The sequence below is a fragment of the Pangasianodon hypophthalmus genome, chromosome 8, assembly GCF_027358585.1.
Source record: "Pangasianodon hypophthalmus isolate fPanHyp1 chromosome 8, fPanHyp1.pri, whole genome shotgun sequence".
NCBI classification, from domain to species: domain Eukaryota; kingdom Metazoa; phylum Chordata; class Actinopteri; order Siluriformes; family Pangasiidae; genus Pangasianodon; species Pangasianodon hypophthalmus.
In genome coordinates, this window is record NC_069717.1 from 20,299,270 (window position 1) to 20,320,039 (window position 20,770).

The following is a 20,770-nucleotide window of genomic DNA, read 5'->3' on the forward strand; positions in this document are numbered from 1 at the left end:
TTGTAGCATTTGGCTGAAAGTGAGCAGAGAGTATAGCCCTATACACCTCAGAATTCATCTTGCTACTTCTGTCAGCAGTCACATCATCAATAAACACCAGTGAGCCCATTCCACTGGCAACCACACATGCCCATGCCATAACACTGCCTCCACCATGTTTGACACATGATGTGGTATACTTTGGATCATGAGCTGTTCCTTTCTTTCACCATACTTTTCTCTTCCTATTATTCTGGTACAAGTTAATCTTGGTTTCATCAGTCCAAAGAATCTTATTCCAGAACATGGGAGGCTTTTTTAGATGTTTTCTGGCAAAGTCTAATCTGGCTTTCCTGTTCTTGAATGTCACCAGTGGTTTGCACCTTGTTGTAAACCCTCTGTATTTATATTCATGAAGGCGTCTCTTGATTGTAGATTTTGACAATGATACGCCTACCTTCTCCAGAGCATTCTTGACTTCTGTTGATGTTGTGAAGGGACTTTTCTTCACCAAGGAAAAGATTCTGCAATCATCCACTTTAGTTGTCTTCCGTGGTCTTCCAGGCCTTTCGATGTTGTTGAGCTCATCAGTGCTTTCTTTCTTTTTAAGAATGTACCCAACTGTTGATTTGGCCACACTTAAGGTTTTTGCTATCTCTCTTATAGATTTAGGTTGTTTTTTCAGCCTAATGATGGCCTCCTTCACTTGCTTTGAGATCTCCTTGGACTTCATATTGGTAGCTCCAGTCGAACAGCTGCCAAATGCCAACTCAATACCTGATATGAACTCCAGACCTTTTATCTACTTCATTTGTCTTGATGTAACAAGGGAATGGACCGCACCTGGTCAATTAACTTCTTGTCAGTCAATTGTCCAAATACCTTTGAGCCCCTGAAAATGGAAGTACTTTGCTTAAAATGGCTGTAATTCCTAAATGGTAAATGCCATATTTTTGTGTAACCTCTTAAAATAAAGCTGAAAGTACACTTCTATCACATCTTGCTTGTTTTATTACAAATCCATTGTGGTGGTGTATAAAGGCAAAATCACAAAAATTCTGTCATTGTCCAAATACTTCCGGACCTAACTGTATGTGCAGAGAACTTGTGTGGAAGGTTGCCAGGTTTCAGTAAAACTCCCACCTTAACTACAACTCAAAAACTGCACAAAAAATGAAAATATCCCAGAACATTTGGACATAGGAAAAGTTAGATCTTATTGTGGAAAACAAGTTAACAGCGGTATACATTTCTGATTTCCAGTATCCATCTGCAATATGCAGACATTATACTCAGAACCTGGCAACTCTGCTCACAGAAAAAAAAAATTCATTAATTATTCATTTTATTAATTGGAGATTTGTACTGCTTGTTTTTTCATCAGTGGTTTGCCCCAGTAGTCGGTACTGAGCTCCAAAATAAAAAAAAATAGTTCTGAACATACAATAGAAATGCATTTATTTATAGAGCTAAACCATATAGCCCATGAAGACTGAGCACATCTCTGCTGGGCTCTCCAAAAATAATTATTTAATTCATTTAAATAATATTAACTGGTATGTTTATTGTACGTGTTTTCCATGCTTCTTAAATGATCATTCTTCATGTTAAAAGAAAATCTTCCGGGAAAATCATACAGGCATTATAATGAAATGCTACTTAATCGACCCCAGAAGCACTCTGAGTGAGTCTAGCTTTATAATAGATCCTGATAGTGCATTCAGCAAACTTTTCTAATCTTTCTGGAATGTAACCAACTCCAAAGAAACTAAAGTAAATGTGATAAAATATGATTACGTGGCTAATACATGTCAACTGTAAATAACGGTTGGTTTATTTAGGAAGTACATTGTTTTGAAACATAGTTAGTTTGCCTAGTCACATTTAAGAGAAGATAGAAAGCTTGCCAGAAAGTTCCACAAGACATCTGGTTCAGGAGTTGATAAGCATATAATTAAAAAAAAACAAAAAAACCAAACAACAAAAAAAAGGAATAAATAAGATTTTTCTCCCACTGTTTCCCAGTATTTCCAGGGCATAGTGCTAGAGTTCACGGTATTAAAACAAATATACAAAAACCTTCTGGTATAGACCCATGCCCAATTCTCTTTTAAATCTGGATATGAATATTTTGATCACTAAACATTTTATCTGAATACATCTCTTGTATGCATTGTACAGGAAAATGTAATTATTCATCCATTGAGAATGTAAGAATGAGCTCTGTGTAGTGATGCTCGAGGAAAGTGCAGGCCAAGCTGTATATTAGTTCCCATTGTAGTCATTGTATCTGAGTCATGATTACGCCAGTCTTAAACTCATTTCCGGAACATAAAACGTAGGTGTGTATGTATGTGTGTATCAAAGAGAAACAGATGAGTTAGTCTGCAAGGTATAATGACAAAGCGGAGATTGGTGACAATGCACTGTCTGACCTCAGGCAAACACTCAGCCATTAGACAAAAATCCCTGTGATGACGGGAAGGGAGCAGGGGGTTGTGGATACTGCGGTTCCTTGGTATGCTAACAATCTTAGCGCACCTGCCGGCTGGATACTCTCCCCTGCTGTGTGGCTGTGTGTGTACTTGTGTGCGCAACTTACTGTATTGTGTGTTTGTGTCTGGTCTTTGTTAATCTAACGACTTACCGTAGGTCGTAACCACCCTTATCATCCTCAATTTCCCACCAGGCAACAGGCTCTGTTGGCAGCCATCAGCGAAAAGGATGCTAACATAGCCCTACTAGAACTTTCTGCTCCCAAAACGAAGACAAGCCAAGAGGAAGTGATGGCCTTGAAAAGAGAAAAGGACAGGCTCATGTACCAGCTCAAGCAACAGGTAAAGGACTGTCAGATCAATTATGTGTCCTATAAACTCCTCACAAAAACAAAGACCTTATGAATATAGTACATGAATATAGTACAACTACTCATCATGACATATGTATATGTTTCCATGTTTCAAAATGTCTGCATTAATTGCAGTGTATGGTGAACTGGGGCATGTCCTATTCCTCACATGCACTTTTGACCTGTCAGATTCGGTGTGTGGAATTTGGATTATTTGCGCTATCACACGTAATTTCACCCATTCACAGAAAACCAATGAACCATCATCTTCACTCTCAAACTCTCAGCTTTTTATTGCCATCGGTACTTTTATAGCATTTCCAAATGGGTGGTTGATGTTTTGCAGGACCTTCTCCAGATTAGTAAGAAGTTTAATTACACTCCATTGTTATTAAGTCAGCCTGAGTGTTTAGGCTATGATTTGTCCGTTGATTACTTGACTCACATAGGTTTAATAAGTTGTAATCAATCATTTAGGTCACATCAGACCACATCAGTGGCATTGCTAGTGGCCATTGCTAACAAGGCTGATTCAGGCTGAATTCTGGGAAAAGAGGAAGGATTTGTAGGTTAAACGCATGCTTTTCCTGTTTGCTCATGGCTCTGAAACTGTAAGCAGATGCAATGCAAGAATTTCAGGTGGAAGTTATCAACATCTGTCCTACCTAATAAGTCAACTGCTCCTTAACAATAATTAGTAATCTAACAGAATATTTGTATAGTATGTCACATATCCTTTTAATTGTATGCATACTGTTTTTATACTGTTTTCAATTTGTGGTTCCTACGGACAGTGTAAATATTCCTTCACTACTTTATTACTAGACTGTTCTGTTATGTGTTCTGCTTAATCAATTGTGATGTGTGCAATATAGGCTATTTTAATGTGCTTTTAATTTGCTATATTAAGTTGTCAAATTAATATAATAATTCCTTCTGTTTTGAATGAAAAATAAAAATGTACCGATTTTAGGATAAGCTGAGGGGTTAAAGGACTGCAGATGCAAATTAGGTAGTAGCAAACTCTAGGGCAAAGTATCTTTTATTAATGTATTAATGATTAATGTTTTTATACATGCTCCTGGACAAATAAATCTATTAAACTAATCTATTAAACTGTCATTTTATCCATATAAAATTCTATTGTCAAGTGCAGCTACACTGATTTTGCACTTGCCATAGCATACCATAATTACACATTTAGAAAAATCAAGCACATATGGTCATAGGACCTTGCCACGTCCACACAGTTTCACAGCAAGGCACAGATAATAAACAGGTTATAGCCTAATCAAGTGCAAATATGCGCATGGTTTAAAAAAAAAAATCACATCACACTTTTTCTCAAATGTACATTACTTCCTTCCTATACTATGTGTGTAAAATTCCCCAAATTCCTCTGTGTGTGTGATGTGAGATAACTGTCCCTCTCTCTTTCTTGCTCATTTTATGTGGCTCTCTGACTCTCTTTCTGTGGACAAGCACACGCAACCACACACACACACACACACACACATCAATCTGCACTTCATAGTGTAGTGTGTCAGCTATTAGAAGATATGCTGACAGACATCTTGACCAGGACCTGAGTAACAAGTCAAGGTCAAATACTGGAGATTGCCATCTCCTCAGCACTCATCACACACACACACAGACACACACAGACACACACGCACACACACACACACACAATAAAATGTACCCATGTACTCTTATGCAGGCCAGATTAGAATACATTTTCTGTGGATGTTTTCAATTATTCTGTAAAGAGCCATATATTAAGAGAGGGAATATAAATGTGTGCTAAACATAGCTTTGCATTGGTCTCCCTGTGTGCTCCACTATCTTGTCACAGTGCATGTATGAGCACACATGCACTGCCTTGTATTTTCCCTTCTACCTGCAAAGCGGGTTCCCATAAATCAGTCTAAGTTTAGAGTTTTCTGCCAGTTGCCGCTGTGTGATGGATGCTCTCTGGAATTCCACGCTTTGATGTGGAGGCAAATGATGGAGGTGGTATTCCGATAGCCACCAGTGCAGTGCTGTAACTGTACACTCTGTGCGTGCGTGTGTGTGTGTGTGTGTGTGTGTGTGTATGTCAAGGAAAAGAACATGGGAATATGGTGAGTTCTGTGACTTGAGGAGACAAGGCTGATCTCCTCACCCTCTGATTTTCCACTCTGTTTGTTAGGGTATCACTCTAATTTATATACATTGCATCATGTGTTTGACTGATTAAAGCAATTCCTTAGTGGTGGTAAAGCAGCTAGAAGTATAAATTATAATATCCGTTAAATCTTTGAACAGATATATACAAAGAAACAATCTTCTTCCTGATTACTGCATCTTACAAGTATGCAGTTGTCCTCAGACTTACTTGGAACTCCACAGCTCACAGTTAGGGATATCACACCTACACACTAGCCATCTCCGCTTCCATAGAAATCCCAGAAATGAACAAAAAAAAAACATCCGTCCACACTAGTCTGAGTATGATAAAATCTTCGGAAAGGTTGACCATTTGATGTTCCTGAGTCAAACAAAGCTGTGGACTATGTATTGGAGGCTCTTAAATGGGGCTACATCATCTATGTCACCAGTATCAGTATTCTACTTTGTTCAAAGGAAAGGAGGAGTGCTTCATCCATGCATAGATTGCTGAGGTCTGAAGTATATCACTATCAAGTAGCATCAAGAATTTTCAAAAATAGCTTAGATTTGCTTCTACAGAAGGTTTTTTTTGGAAATATCAGCTCTATAGTGTTAGTGCCCCATTTCCCTTCTTCATGGGGGCTGAAACTGCCAATGGGAACAAACAGCAGTATAATCCCCATGCAGAACATACATTTAATCACCACCAAGTGGAAGCTTCTGAAACCGGGTAGGGGCTGTAATGAAACTGTTTAGGGACTGTACTTTCCCAACACCAAGGGAATCACCTGTCAAAAGGAGTTAAGGAGGAGGAAATCAAGAGCTGCTGGTAGTAAAGCTAGCTCTGGAGGAGTGGAGCCATTAGCTAGAGGTGGCTGAGCATCCTTCTTATCTGAACACAGATCACAGTAACCTAGAGTACTTAAAAAGGGCCAAATGTCTAAAGCTTTATCACACAAGGTGGGCAATGTTTCTCTCCCATTAAAAATTCATAAAATTCCTACAGACAAGGCTCCAAGAACAACAAAGCAGTCATCTTCTCAAGACTATACCTTCCACGCTCCAACACCTGGGAAGTGGACCAAGAAATCGCCTTCAAATTGCCCAATCTCCCAGCAATCCTTCAATGCCTTGAATCTGAAACCTATGAACCCCCACAATAAACTCATCACTTGGGCCCATGCATCAGTCTACTATCACACACTATTCAGTAGTCACCAGTACACATCAGCCTCTGGAGACAAAACACTAGTGGGAAACTATGCTGGCCAATATTAAAAATTTTTGTCAAGTCATGCTGTATGTTTGCACCGGTCAAAGTTCCCAGAAGTCTCCTAGCTGGTGGCGTTCTGCCACTACATATATTACCCATTGACCACTGTCCAATTTAGCTCTTGATTTCATCCTAGATCTATTCCCTTCAAGCCATTTACGTTTACTCATTTGGCAGCTGCTTTTATCCAAAGTGACTAACAATTGAACTGAGCAGATGAAGTTTAAGGAATTTGCTCAAGGGCTCAACAGTAGCAGCTTGGCAATGCCAGGATTTGAACCTTCACAAAACATGAGAACAATCCTGGTAACCACAGACAGCTTTTCAAAGTCTCTGATAACCAGATCAAGCAGTCAGAGAGCATAATGAATTTGCTGACCATCATCATTCTGCCACCCCCCACTTTGAACAGGTAGATTGAATATATCTCTCTACCAGAGACCTCTGCCTACAGGGAGGTTGCCAGAGAGTAATGGACTGACATGTTGCTCCCTTTAAGTTTGTTCACCTAGGGAGGTAACATGCAAGTTTAAACCACCCAATCAATACTGCATGTCACCCACCTTCTCTGTATCCTTTCTGAAAACACTAGTCTCATGCCCCTTGTATGAATGTTTCCCAGCTGACACACCTCCAACACCATTGAATCTGGAAGGACAGCCAGCCTACACAATGAGATCCATACTCAAATTCAGACAATGAGGTAACAAAATCAAATACCTAATCCTTTTGGAAGGGATATGAACCCAAGGAATGGTATTTGGGTACGAGCATTTACAGCATTTGGAAGACACCCTAATCCACAGCGACTTACAGACTTACATTTATATAACTGAGTAGTTGAGGGTTAATGGCCTTGCTCAAGGGCCCAGCACTGCTTGGCAATAGTGGGAATTTGAACACACTACCTTCCAATCAGTAGTCCAATTCTTTAATCACTGAGCTACCACTGCCCAATAAGATGTCTTACACCCACATGTGATCAAAGAATTTCATGCACATCACCCTGATCGTCCAGCCCCTTGCCCCAGAGGGAAACTTCATAAGAAACTTTATTGAGCTCCTGGATTGAGGCAGAGGTGGCGTGTTCTGTGTTCTGTCAGATCTCACATAATACCAGTCTCCACTGAAATCCTGAATCACAATTCGCTGTACATCAGTGAACTAAAAACCACATCACATGAGCTGTCACATGACCCCTATGCCTATTCGCATTCACCAGACTCCCTTTTCAAATAAATAGCCCAAACATTTACAAAATAATTGCAAAGTCTTGCTCCTGCTTCTATATATATATATCTCAATAGGGGCTTGTAATAGAACACTGTATTATTAATATATTATTAATATATACACTACTATACAACTTCTGCATTAATTGGTAGTTCCTAGCCAGCTAGTGAGCAAATTAAGAGACTTTGTTCTTGCTAGTACACTGTGTAATTGGTTCCTGGATTTCCTGACTGAGAGACCCCAGGTGGTGAGGATAGGGAACAGAACATCATTTAAGTGTAAATATATTAGAAATACATTACTATAGCCATTTAACTGGACCAGTCATCAGGCCCAGGCTTACATTCTACACTACCCTTGTTATTAGTTTCACTGTAGTCACTAAATATTTCATAATATACTATATTTTATTGTAAATTAAATAAATAATACACTTGGAGTTTAAGGATTAGGTGTTTGATTTCTAGCTCTTCCTCTTTCCATACCCACTCTCCCTAACTTAACAGTGTTTCTTGAGGATTGATGAGGATCAGAATATAGTTGAATATAAACTATAGTGAGTAATGTTATTTTATGTCAAACCGAGACACTTCATTAGGTTTAATTTCACTTGGCACTGTGTGAGAATGTATGACATCACCACAACTTCTAATGTCTACTACATGTTAAGACCTATATTAAGGCCTGTCAGCTTTTGCATATATTACTTGTCAGTTTTAATCATAAACTGAAAAATTATATATCTCCAGATTCTGCATGACCCCAGCTAATAAGATATGTCAATAAACACCACAATACACTATATTATACGCTATAATATACACTATAATAAGACACACCAATTAGCTGTGTGACTTACCTACAGAGCTAGTTAAGAAACTGAGCTGTATATAGTTTTAAACCATAGAGTAAGCAAATTGAGATGATAGTTTAATGATGGAAGGAAACACTGACAAACATGGCACGGTGCAATATGTGTAGTTTCACAGGAAACAGTAGCAGGATTTTTTCCAGGTTGTGCAGGGAAAAAAATAATAACTTTAAGACAAGAGACACTACTGGTCAATTCTATATAAAATTGTGTAAATGAAAGCCAGGACACTTTTGGTCTCAATCCATTTTAGTCCTGTTGTCAGTCAATTTTTACAAATTTAAAAGACATTTCGGAGAACTGACACTTCCAGGGGTTTTGGTAAATTACTAGATTCTAGCACAGGTAACACCTACATACATGTTATGGTTATGTGTGTAATGATCAAGCTTAACTTGTGCAGCAAATGGTACAACAAACGGTAATAAAGGTCAAAAGAAACAGTGTGTATTAAAAGGAGGTGCATGTACTATGCATGGAACTTTCTCCCATCCCTGTAATTTATATAGAGATCATTTCTCCAATGTGAATCAGACATATTTTATTCATCTGTTCTTTTAGACATGTTATGGCACTGTAGATAAGCAATGGAAGACATGCAGATGAAAAGATATTTAGAAAGGTGTAGTTAATTAGCCAGTGCTGAGTTGTTTGCATGGAGACATGCCCTGCAGACCAAAAGATTGGAAGCAACACTAACTCTGCAAAAATAAACAAGAATGTTGGACAGTGGACAGTGATATGTTTATTAACAAAGAATAAAATGGTTTTGACTAAATTTATGTAGCAATACTTTCCAGTTAACTCATTATTAATTTATTTGATTAAGAAATTTAATGAAGATATATTGTACCCTAATCATATACATCTGATACTTGCATTCAGATGTTCAGAATTGTCATGGTCAAAAATTCACAGAATTCTCGCAGAAGGAAGAAGAATAGAGAATCCAGTGAGGGAATGACTGTTTATAGCTGCTATAGCATAAGTGAAAACAGGAACTAACTTGTTCTGTGTACGTTCCACAACATTAAATGTACCTATAAACAGATACAATGTACAACATCATTCATTAATAAAGAAAAAATCTGCTAGCATTGTCAAATTGCTGTGGAATGAGAGGAATAAAACACTTCAGGTTGAGGGATTATTGAAAAATAATTAAACCTCTGTGTGCTAACAGTATCACACCACCCTGTACGTCATTATTTACCTGTAAATACACTTCATTGTGTTTTATTCTTTATGTATACTAATAGAATATTTCATAAAATCTATTTGATTAAATGAACATATTGTTTTTTGTAGTTGTCAAACTGACTTACATTGTGTTCGAAAGCTTGGAATGACCAGGAATATTTTATGTAAATTTTTTGTAATTATATCCAAATAATATAAACAAGACACAAATAATATGGAATCTTTGATATAACATTTTATATACAGTAGATGGGGAAAACTACCTAATGATTAATATACTGCACGTATCTACACTATATAATAATTTCTCCTCAAAGTAACTGCCTATTTGTGTCATTCTGGACACTTTCTTAAAGGTCTAACGTGCTTGAAATTGCTATCCTTTTTTTCAGACCCAAAGTAGGATGAAGCTCATTGCTGAGAACTATGAAGATGGTCACTTTTATCCCCATCATCCTCATCATCCACACCACGCTCACCCCGGACACACTCACTATCGTAGACCGTCAAGAGGACTGTCCACTCACAGCAATTCTCAACCTGAGCAACCTGAGCAACCTGAGCAGGTGACACACACACTTTAAAATCTTATGATTTTGTAGACATTTTTGTTCCATAAGCTGTGGTTATGGGCCAAATCTCAGTGGAATTTTATACTAAAATTATAACAAGTTTAAATATAAACAGAGAATAAAAAAAAAATAACTACACTTTCTCTCTCTCTCTCTCTCTCTCTCTATATATATATATATATATATATATATATGTACATATATACATATATATGTATATGTATCATGTATATATACATACATACATGAGTGTATATATATATATATATATATATATATATATATATATATATATATATATATATATATATATATATATGTATATATACTCATCACTGATGACATTGTTATATGCCTCTTCTGCCCTGCATGGCCTTAGGCCTGTGCTTGGCAGATTAATGTGCAGTTGGTACACTGGGAATAGATCTCCGGGTGTTTTATTAGCCTGTGCGCTGAGTTTGCGCATTAACCAAACTTGACTAGACCTGAATTCTCCCATTCTGGCAGTGAGTAGGGACTCAGTTCCAGTAACTGACTACAATTGCTGTTGCTCCGCCATTACTTTGCAATTTTGATGAAAGTGTGCCGTAGATTAGATCGGCTCCGAATTCTTTCACAAGCAGCAGAATTTGCCCATAAATGACCAAAGGAAAGAGAGGGGAAGTTTCCCTGATTATTCGATTGCAAGCAGTTTCTGTAAATTCTTGCCATGTGGGTGTTATTGATATCAGAATGCTGGGTTTTTTAAAAAATAATGCTTACAGGAAATGTAGTCTAAATGTCTCTCACACTCACACACACACACACACACACACACACAGAAACACATTTAGGTCTGCTTCTTGCAAACAGGAAGCTAAACAGAAATTCTTGAGAGTTCAAGGTGATTCCCTTAAAGTTTATTATGTATTTATGTGAAAAACAGAGGGCTTGGATTGCAAAGAGCCAAACAGGGTTCTACTATCACTGTTACAGATGTTATTTTAAATGCCTCACTGTGCTGAAATCCCCAAATTCACACTAGTCATTGATTTCAGTCAAATGTGTTTAGACTGTGCAACTGTGAGGAGACTTTCTGTGTGCACATTTCAATATCCACAAAAAACATATGCACAAACACTTCTAAACAAACTTCAAGTGTATCATTTCCAGCAGCTCCTTTCAGAACAAACAAATGCTTTGGTGATGAGAAAGCTAGATGTCGTTGTCGTCGTCATCGCCATCATCATCCCCATCATCATCATCATCACTCTGTGGGTAGTGCGTATATGTGTGCACTGTGAGGGGTGTGTGAAGGCTATGTTCCAGACGTAGTACCTGACAGGTCATAATCATATCAAGTGGGAGAAAGATTAATTTCTCACTCTTTATTGCTGTCTCGTGCATATATACGCAGACACACTCACTTACACTCACACACATACATTCTCTACATTCAGTTGTAATACAGTAATAACAGTAAGATTTATAGCAGCCGGGGAGCCAGTATCACTGGGGAAATCCCCTCAGCCCACACACACAGATAAGGCTTTGCTTTCAAACAAACTCAAACTATTTTACCTTTCTCTATAGCTTTTTAAATCCATCCTCCTTCAATACACTGGTGAGTGAACCTCTTTATGTGATCATGGCACAAATGTATAAATGGCATCGTGACATTTTATCTTCCTGTTTTTTTAATGATTATTGGTGCACATGCAAACCTAGTGAAGATCAGTGAACTTGTAATGAGGGGTGGAGTTATAGCCAATACATTATCAAGAGGTGTAGTAAGGATTGCTGCTGCGATATCAAATCAAATCAGCACCACATTTGCTCTAAAAACCTAGTGCACAGTGGCATTTCCCTAATGCTGCCTGATTTCATGGTATTATTTTATACCTGAATATCGCACACCAGAAGTCTTGGAACATTTTTGCATTTTTTATTCTTAAATGAGACTCAGAAATAGATGCGAAAAACGTTTAAAAGGTGTCGTGTAATTCAAACATTTCACCTATTTGCACCTATTATCAGTGTATTGGCTACATAGTTCTCAATTTTGCAACATGCAAAAGCAAAAGGCTCTCAACATTTTTAACGCATCAGCACGACCCAAAGTGTCATGGAAATGCTCAACTCTAGGAGAAAGGCAGCATGTTAAAAAATCTCTTTGTCAACAGAATCTCTTGAAAGTACATGCCAGTAGGTTTCGATGAAGCCAGAAATCTTATATATAGGTCATATTACATATATGGCATTAATAGTGTACACCCACAAAACCAGGTCATTAAAATGACAAGCCTTTAAGTCTTTGCTTGAAATCAGGAAAATATTATTTTGACATTGTGTTTGTGCTAAGAGGGGGTCTTGGCAGACGATAATACAAGTGCACTTTTGGCTGATTTTGAATGTCACGCTACCCCTGTTGTGCCATTTCACCCACATCATTTTCATGTGTAACTGCTTAAATAAGATTCCCACCCACCAGCCAGCTCTCCCATATCATACAACATCTAACAACCAGAGAGGGTGAAGGCCAACACATGCTTCCTCCAAGACAACTAACCGCATCTTTTCAAACTGCTGCGTCACAGGGTAGTGCAACACACCCGTAGTAAACTAATTTCTGACACATCTTCCATGCAATGATGCTGCAGATGGAATGATGTTGAATGGAATGATGCTGCATGCTCACATGAGCTCACAGATACCCACAATTGGCTAATGTTTTTATGATTGACAGGGGAGAGAGAGAATGCCATCAAAACATCAAAAGCTTGTAGACATTTTTATTTGTACATTTTATCATTATATTTTATCATTACAACATACGTATTCGAAACCATGATGAACCCAGAAGTCTTGTTTATTAACCATTTTGCGTGAGACAAATATGTGTTTATGAATTATGTTTTTAACAAACATAATTCATAAACAGTAGATCTCCTGGACCTCCACCTGATCTCAGGCCCAGGACAACTTCCTCAGTGACAGCAGGGTTGAACTTATTCATGAAAACAGTATACACTAAATAATGAATAATCTGGAGATTGGTTTTAAATATTATGACCTTCATTCAGCTATGATACAGTTGTTTTCTGTTTAAAATGCACAGGATTTATTGTTAATGTGCTCATTTTGTTGCTAAGGCATCTGTCATCTTCTACTGTTTTATTGTAATTCAAGATAACTCTCACACCAGCTCAGAATGTTACTCCTCCCTGCCAGCAGTAGTGGAGTTGTGTTAATATTCTCCTGAATCCTAACACAACTCCACTATTTGGGTTCACTTCCTGGATCAGTTTGTATATAAACCCATTGAGTTTACACAATCATTGTGAAGACAGTGTATGTCAGTGTATTGGAGCATTGTTCTGACTGTCTTCATTGCGGTCTTGACCCTTTGCCATTGTACCACAACTTATTTTTGGATTAGGTCTTTGTTAATGAGGTCCTGAATAATTTTGTGATGGTCTTAGTAGACCTTATTTTTTCATCCTTAGAAAGAACCTATAAAACCCCAAGCTCCTACAAATCTATGTGAATCTATGTCAAACTAGCAAAATGTGAATTCCACAAACCTTCAATAACCTTTCTTGACTAAATTATAGATGTCCAGCGGGTTCAGATAGACAAAGCCAAGGTCGAGTTTCCAAATTCCTGGGCCCAACCCTGGAGTATCAAAGAGTTGCAGAGGTTCTTAGGATTTGCCAACTTTTTATAAACGATTCATTCGGGGCTTTAGTTTCGTGGCCGCCCCTTCACCTTGTTGCTCAAGAGAAAATCCAAGAGCCTAAAATGGAATGATGCTGCATCCAAATCATTTGAGACATTAAAAGGTTGTTTTAGCCATCTTTTGTTACCCAGATCCCACACTACCCTTCATGGTTGAGATAGATGCAGCCTCTACATTATTTTAAAGTGAAAAATGTGTTAGAGATTGGGCTGGGGCTGGATAACACTCACTATTTGTTGCGGGCCATGGAGAAACCATGAAGAAAAACATAACCACTGTTGCCAGACACATGATTTGATTTGATTTGATTGTTTTGAACAATTGGTTACTTGGGTAACAGTGCAGTTAGATTATTTTGATGCCATTTTTCTCCATGCTTTTTTCTTCCTCATTGTTTCTAATTTTAGTATTTATAAATTATGGATGTATGGAAGCAGTTTTCTCCCATATTGTCACAGTTTCTTAAAAGTATACAGTCTTTACTCTAAAGTAAGGACAGAAGGACTGATAATGCTTATGTCCACGAAAGCCTAAAACATCAAACTTTTGTGTTCATTCAAAGCTACTCATTCACAGGAAAATGTGTGAGACCACAACAGTGAATTTTGGTCACCATTGAGGTTTGCACTGACCACAAATAAGGGTGATTGCACACACATGTACGTAGATACACACTGCGAAAGGGCTTTTTCTGAATTTTTAAGTGATACTCAGTGGGGACCTATGAACACTCAGAGGTGCAGTGTAGAGCAGCCAGTTTATGGAGTATTTTGTTTAACCCTGCTTAGCATTTTGCAGTGTGTCTGAATCAAATATGAAGCCAGCTATGTCACATGTGATCTTTTGACATTCTTGACTCCAGTTGAAAACACCCATACACCAAAACAATTATAGAATGATATATACAGTATACGCATGCACAGATCAAAGATCTTAAATGTGTAGGCAGACTGAGTTGAGATTACTAGCAGTAATCATATCTCAAAACTTACTTGTAAATGTTACCATACCACCCATCTCATAGTGAGTAGCATGTAGTGCTTATTTTCCTGAATCTGCTTTATATAGTTTACATAGCACTCTGTAAAAAAAAAAAAAAAAAGTGCCAACCCTGAGTGCACTCTGTCGGCACTTACCCTACATATAATGTTTCATATCAAATGTTATTAACATGTGTAAATATTTCTTCACCAACTGACATTTTGCTGTGTTTTTAATGGAAGTGAGCTTTCTGTTAGTTGGGTAAAACTCATGTTCTCTCAGTTGTTGAGGGGGAGACCAGCTAGAAAAGTGTGCTGTGCTGAAAACATGGAGATCTTGTTAAAGGTATGGGGAATAACAGACAAGCTTGTAAAAGTCTGGTCAGGTCATGTTTTACAGTAAGACCATAAAAGTACAGATGGGAATAGTGCATAATGGACTGGAAGAGTGAGTGACATGTCAAACATTCTGGGAAAGTACAGCTACATGAATATAAGGTACATACAGTGGTTTACTGGAGAGAAAAGGGTTTTAAGAAGGTTAAGTTGGTTGCCGGGATGCATTTTAGCAAATACATTCTTTCAAAAGTCTTCATTTAACACACATCACACATCATCAATTTCTCTCGCATTGCTACCTTCTCTTCTCCATATGTGACCCCCTGACCTTTGTTGGGAAGTTCATCGTAGGTCAGAGCCAAGCTCCCGAGGTGTGACTGTTTTTTTTTCAAACACACTCATCCTCATCGCTCCTTTATCTGCCTCTTTTGACTGAGCATGATTAATCACTCTGTTTTCTTCTGAATGAGAGTGGAAGAAGGAAAGAGAGGGTGATTAATGATGACGAAGAACTGGAGACCACTTCTTGGCCAAGGCTGTCAGATGGATCTAGTCTCATAGCCATTGCAAACAAACCCCCACCACCACCCAACTACACACACACACACACACACACACACAGAGAGAGAGAGAGAGAGAGAGAGAGAGGGAGAGAGAGAGAGAAAGAGTCTAAAACTGTTTCCATAACCACCAGCATTTTTTGGCCATGTCTATCAGCTAATATTGGAAATGAATAAGTTATGATTTACGAGTCGGGCAGATTGCTTTATTGAGTTGAATTCTATAATGAGCGCTCTGACTGTCAACAAGGATAATCCATTATGACACAAATCCCCTAATGACAAAAATGAGGTTAGTGATGGATAGAGCAGATCCAAGAACATTTCAGATGTTAAATGATTTAAATACTGTGAATGCATAATGGATTTGTACTTAATACCTTTCTTCCCATCAGTGCAACTACACCACCAGTGTGTCTAAAGAAAATATTGCATCTCCAGTTTTTGCAATTCTCTATACTCTAATGGTTTCACAGAAATTATGCAACGCTTAATGCGAGATTCTCAGTTTTTATTATTTTGAACGCAAATTTAGCAAAGTGATCAGCCCTGAAAGTGTTAACAACTGTTCACACACTAATCAACACATCTCATTTATGTGTAAGCTATGTTGACATAATGCTGTATGTTAGTATAGAAAATGTACTCTTTTGCTCCAGTAAATTAATTTGTAAAAATGTAAAAATGACAAAACATACCAATATTGTAAAAGAAACCTACATTGGGTTAACAATGAAGTGTGTGTGTGACATTGTTGGCTATCTGTTCACTCCATCTGGCCAGTGCAGCCCCCCTCAGTCCAAAACAATAATCACTGTGATTAATGGTGGTCCATATCGAATGTATTACATTAATCTTCTGATCCTCTCTGTTTCCCGTCTCTTTTTTATACACAAAGTCATGCTAAAATGCCGTAAGTGGAATACTGTGAAATATACAGTCAGGCTTTAACATACTTGATACATGAGCCATTAAACCATGTACTGTACTGTCCAAAAGTCTGACTCCACTACCAAGAACTGTACTTATTTAAACATTTATCAAAAACTAACACATGTACATTAGTTTATTCTTATACAGAGAAACTGGCAGAATTTTTTATTCTTTCATTCATTCATCTTTCATTCATTCATCTTCAGTAACCACTTGGTCTGCTTAATCCTGGTCAGGGTCATGTTGGTGCCTGTCTTTGGAGCCTATCCCAACAACACTGGGTGGGACGCCAGGCCATCACAGGGCACCATGCACACACACATTCACAGGGACACTGTGGCGTAAGATACTGGCGTATTCTTTGGGAGGTGGGAGGACACCGGAGAACCTGGGGGAAACCACACAGGCACAGTGAGAACATGTGAAATGCCACACGGAGAGTATCCCAAGCTTAGGATTGAACAAGGGATGCTAGAGCTGCACCAGCGCACTAATGTGTAGCTGAAAATAGTTTATTTAACAGTTAATTTTCTGGTTAATGCATGGGTTTCCTCCAGGTTATCTGGTTTCCACCCACCTCTCAAACCACATCTCTAGGTGTATTAGCTACTCTAAAGTGCCACTAAGTGTGAATGAGTGTGTGAATGCATGTGCGCATGGTGCCCTGCAATGGACTGTCATCCCATCCAGGGCTTATTTCTACATCATGTACAGTGTTCCTGGGATAGGCTCCGGATTCACCGCCAACCTGGGCAGGATGGAGTCATTTCTGAAGATGAATAAATGAGTTCTTGGCTGTAGACTAAGCCTTTCAAACCACTCTGACTATTAAACTATTTATTGTACCTATTGACAACAGTCTTTACTAAATGTTATTTTTTTTCCTTTAAGGATGATGAAGAGGGCATCTGGGCATGATTTTCGGTCTGGCCTGGCCTGCTGCTCCTGTTCTGTTCAAAAGGGTGAGTGATAATGATGATGATCAACCTCCAATCATTTTCTCTCCACTGCTTGTACTGCTTTCCTTGTAATTGAATTGGCCCCTGAGGGCTAGCTAAAATAAGGTGAGGTTTATTCAGGAAATGTTAAACTCTCAATGGCACTTAAATTAGAGAAAAAAAATGTTGTGTGCATTGGAACCAAGCTGGTGTTTAAGTAAAACTGGAATTACTGTTAAGCCACAAAGTCCCATACATGTACGCGTTCCCCAGACTATGAACATTTTACAGCTTATACCTTGTTAAAATGACAGAGTGAGAAGAACCAGAAGACTTGTCCCACACACACACACACACACACACACACCTGTAAAATTTAACAGCCCAGCCTACCTGTAGCGAGTGTGTATGTGTATATGCATGTACATGTGTGTGTATGTGTATTAATTAGAAGGCTTCAGGTATTTTTATGGTTAGCCTAAAAACATTAAGTGAAGAATGTTGGGCTGTGAAGGATCATTTCTGTCTCTGAATGATGGTAAGATATGATAGGCTGTTTGGGAAGGTTGCTTTGCCATAACTGAAATATACACATGAACACATATACAACCCAAACATTGCCCATGGGCCGAAGTAGGAATGTAAATAGGTACAACTGGGTCATACTGGTTTGCGTTTTTTGTACCACTTTTTTTTTCACACCGATTTTTAATATACTTTTCAGGCAATGTGACAGCATCAAAATCTTTTATGAGGAATCCCAACGTCTGCATTTCTTTTACAATACTTCCAGTACAGCCAATGGTTGGGAAGTCTGGCTTTGCAGTCAGCACATATACACTTAGAGGCACACAAGTGCATACACACGCACAGGATTTGTGGTAATCGAAACCCTCCACCTCTCATCCACCCACAAGTCCCATAATCCAGCAGATTTGTATTCCACTGCTTTACTTTATTCTTATCAGCGTAACTCATCTCACTGCCTGGGTTTCCTCAGTGTGTGTGTGCATGTGTGGGTGCTTGCACCATATTGACACAACTTTTGCTTGGGTGTTTGAGGTTTTTTTCTATGCTTCATACAAGAAGTGACATTTTGGTTCATGCAGTTTTTTTTCTTTTTTTAGAGCATGGTTCCTTCATAAAACTTAATTAGCAGAGCAGACATAAAGTTGAAAAGTATGTGCTCCGCTTTGACTGGTCGGTCTCAGGTTGCTTTTACAGATTTTTTTTTTTTTTGCTTGCTTTCCTGGCCTCTCTAATGAAAGAGGAATGTTTTTCCTGAGGAGAGACACAAACACAAAACAAAGCAGGAAAGAGACAATACTGTATTTGTAAGGGATGTCCAAGCAGATTATCAAATGTGACATCAGTACTTGAACACCAGAAATACACAGCATCTGATGTTAATAATCAAAGAGGGGAAAATTCTATTTTTGAAAAAAAAAAAAAAAATTCTATGAGAAAATTCTATCAGGAATATTGCTGCACCACTTTCCCATGAGGATCTAATTAATTTAATTGTTTCCCCAAGTGTACTTGTTTATGATTCAGTTACAGATCCAGGAGTGTGTTAATTTAATTGAATTTTCATGGAATATTTGCCAGTTTTACTTAGACAGTCATGCTAGCTGTATGTTTTAGTTTCCTTCCAAATAGTCAGATGCAAATATCACAGATGCAAAGACCACAGAATCCCCGGTAACCCACAGCCTATTTATTATAAGGTCACTATCAGGGACATCTAGTGTCAGCCTCATGCTAGGTCTATCAATCATCTCATACTTGCATTGGCACTTTTCAGGCCACGAGCTTCAGAATCTTTTGAGTAATTCAGAGCAAGATATAGTCACTGAATTGACAAATGTTCATGGTATATTCAACAGTTTTGTCAAAAGAGTTAGGGATACATTGCAGGTCTTCTTAAAATTTTAAGCCCATCTGCACTGTAATATTGACAGATTCAAGCCTTAGTTTTTTTTTTACCAACAGTGCAGTGTGGCAATAATTATACAGATAGGAAAAATGGCAATTTTAAATTAGTAATTTTAAATCTGTTCTCAACAGGGAAAGGTTTTAGTTTCTGAAGACGAATTGACTGAGTTAGAAAAAATAAATTCATTGCAAGAGATAGAGAGAATTGTAGGATCTTATCGTGCTGTTATCTGCATAATGATATGCAGTGAGCCCTGAGGTTACCTGTCTTTACTTATGAATATGGTGAATGAGTGACTGTGGCAGAGTGAATGTGGCATTGTACATAAGTTATTCTACTGTGTGTGAATGTATGCATGCCTGTGTGTGTGTGTTTGTATATATTTTTGTGCATACATGCATGCATGTGTGTAATTGCTACTTGATGTGCTATAATGTACAACTAGCTCCTTTGTGCATGGTAGTAATGGATTTGAGAAAGGGGGTGGGGGGTGGGGGGGTGGGGGGTTAATGACACAGAAACATTGCAAATGTGTTAGCAATCTTTGCAGTCACATTCTTATGGAAGCTTTGCTGTTTGAGAACTCTTAATAAACGTAAGAACTTAAAAGCAGTATACGGCAGAGTGTGCCAATGCATGGTGCTTTGATTTTTTTTTTTCCAGTTTCAAGCCATGATAACACATTGTTCCGCTGTTTTCTCCAGAGGGTTTAGGTGTCACTTTATACAGAAGAGGATTTTTGTTTGTTTACTGGCTTGGCTGGCTGTGTTTATTGGCCATCTGGGCTCTGTTAGTGGTGGTCAGATTGCCACCATGTCTGTATACAGATGTCTAACAAATGAACCCCTTAAACTCCCAAGACCTCTTGGTGGATCTAGACATGTTCCTTACTCTGAGAACTACATACCTTTTCTTTTGATTTGAGTGTAATTATTGAATAATTCATAGTGGCTTCTGAATAATAAAATGAATAAACATGAATAATAAGCTGGGTGATTAGGGGTTAATGTGCATGACTATACATGTGGGGGGGCAGGGTTATATTATTACTTGAGTAGTTGATTGAACTATTGAGCCATTGACACCCAGATTCATGAATTTGTGGATTCATTCATTCATTCATTCATGCATGCATGCATGCATGCATGCTTTTATTTATTTCAGGAAGAATGTGGGATTTTTGTCATCTGTGCTTTCTCTGCAGCTACTTCTCTCTTTATGAAAACATTTACACACATC

General features: G+C 38.1%; 1 protein-coding gene across 4 annotated transcripts in view; it reads left to right on the plus strand.

Annotated features, from left to right (window-relative positions):
* Window positions 1-20,770, plus strand: part of LOC113533440 (ERC protein 2) — a 213,545-nt gene that overhangs the window by 147,903 nt on the left and 44,872 nt on the right. For all 4 annotated transcript variants that reach the window (XM_053236366.1, XM_053236363.1, XM_053236365.1 and 1 more), the window contains 3 exons: window positions 2,669-2,816; window positions 9,948-10,121; window positions 17,549-17,619. In XM_053236366.1, coding sequence (XP_053092341.1) covers window positions 2,669-2,816; window positions 9,948-10,121; window positions 17,549-17,575 — 349 coding nt within the window. In that variant the 3' untranslated portion in view covers window positions 17,576-17,619. The remainder of the gene's footprint in view (window positions 1-2,668; window positions 2,817-9,947; window positions 10,122-17,548; window positions 17,620-20,770) is intronic.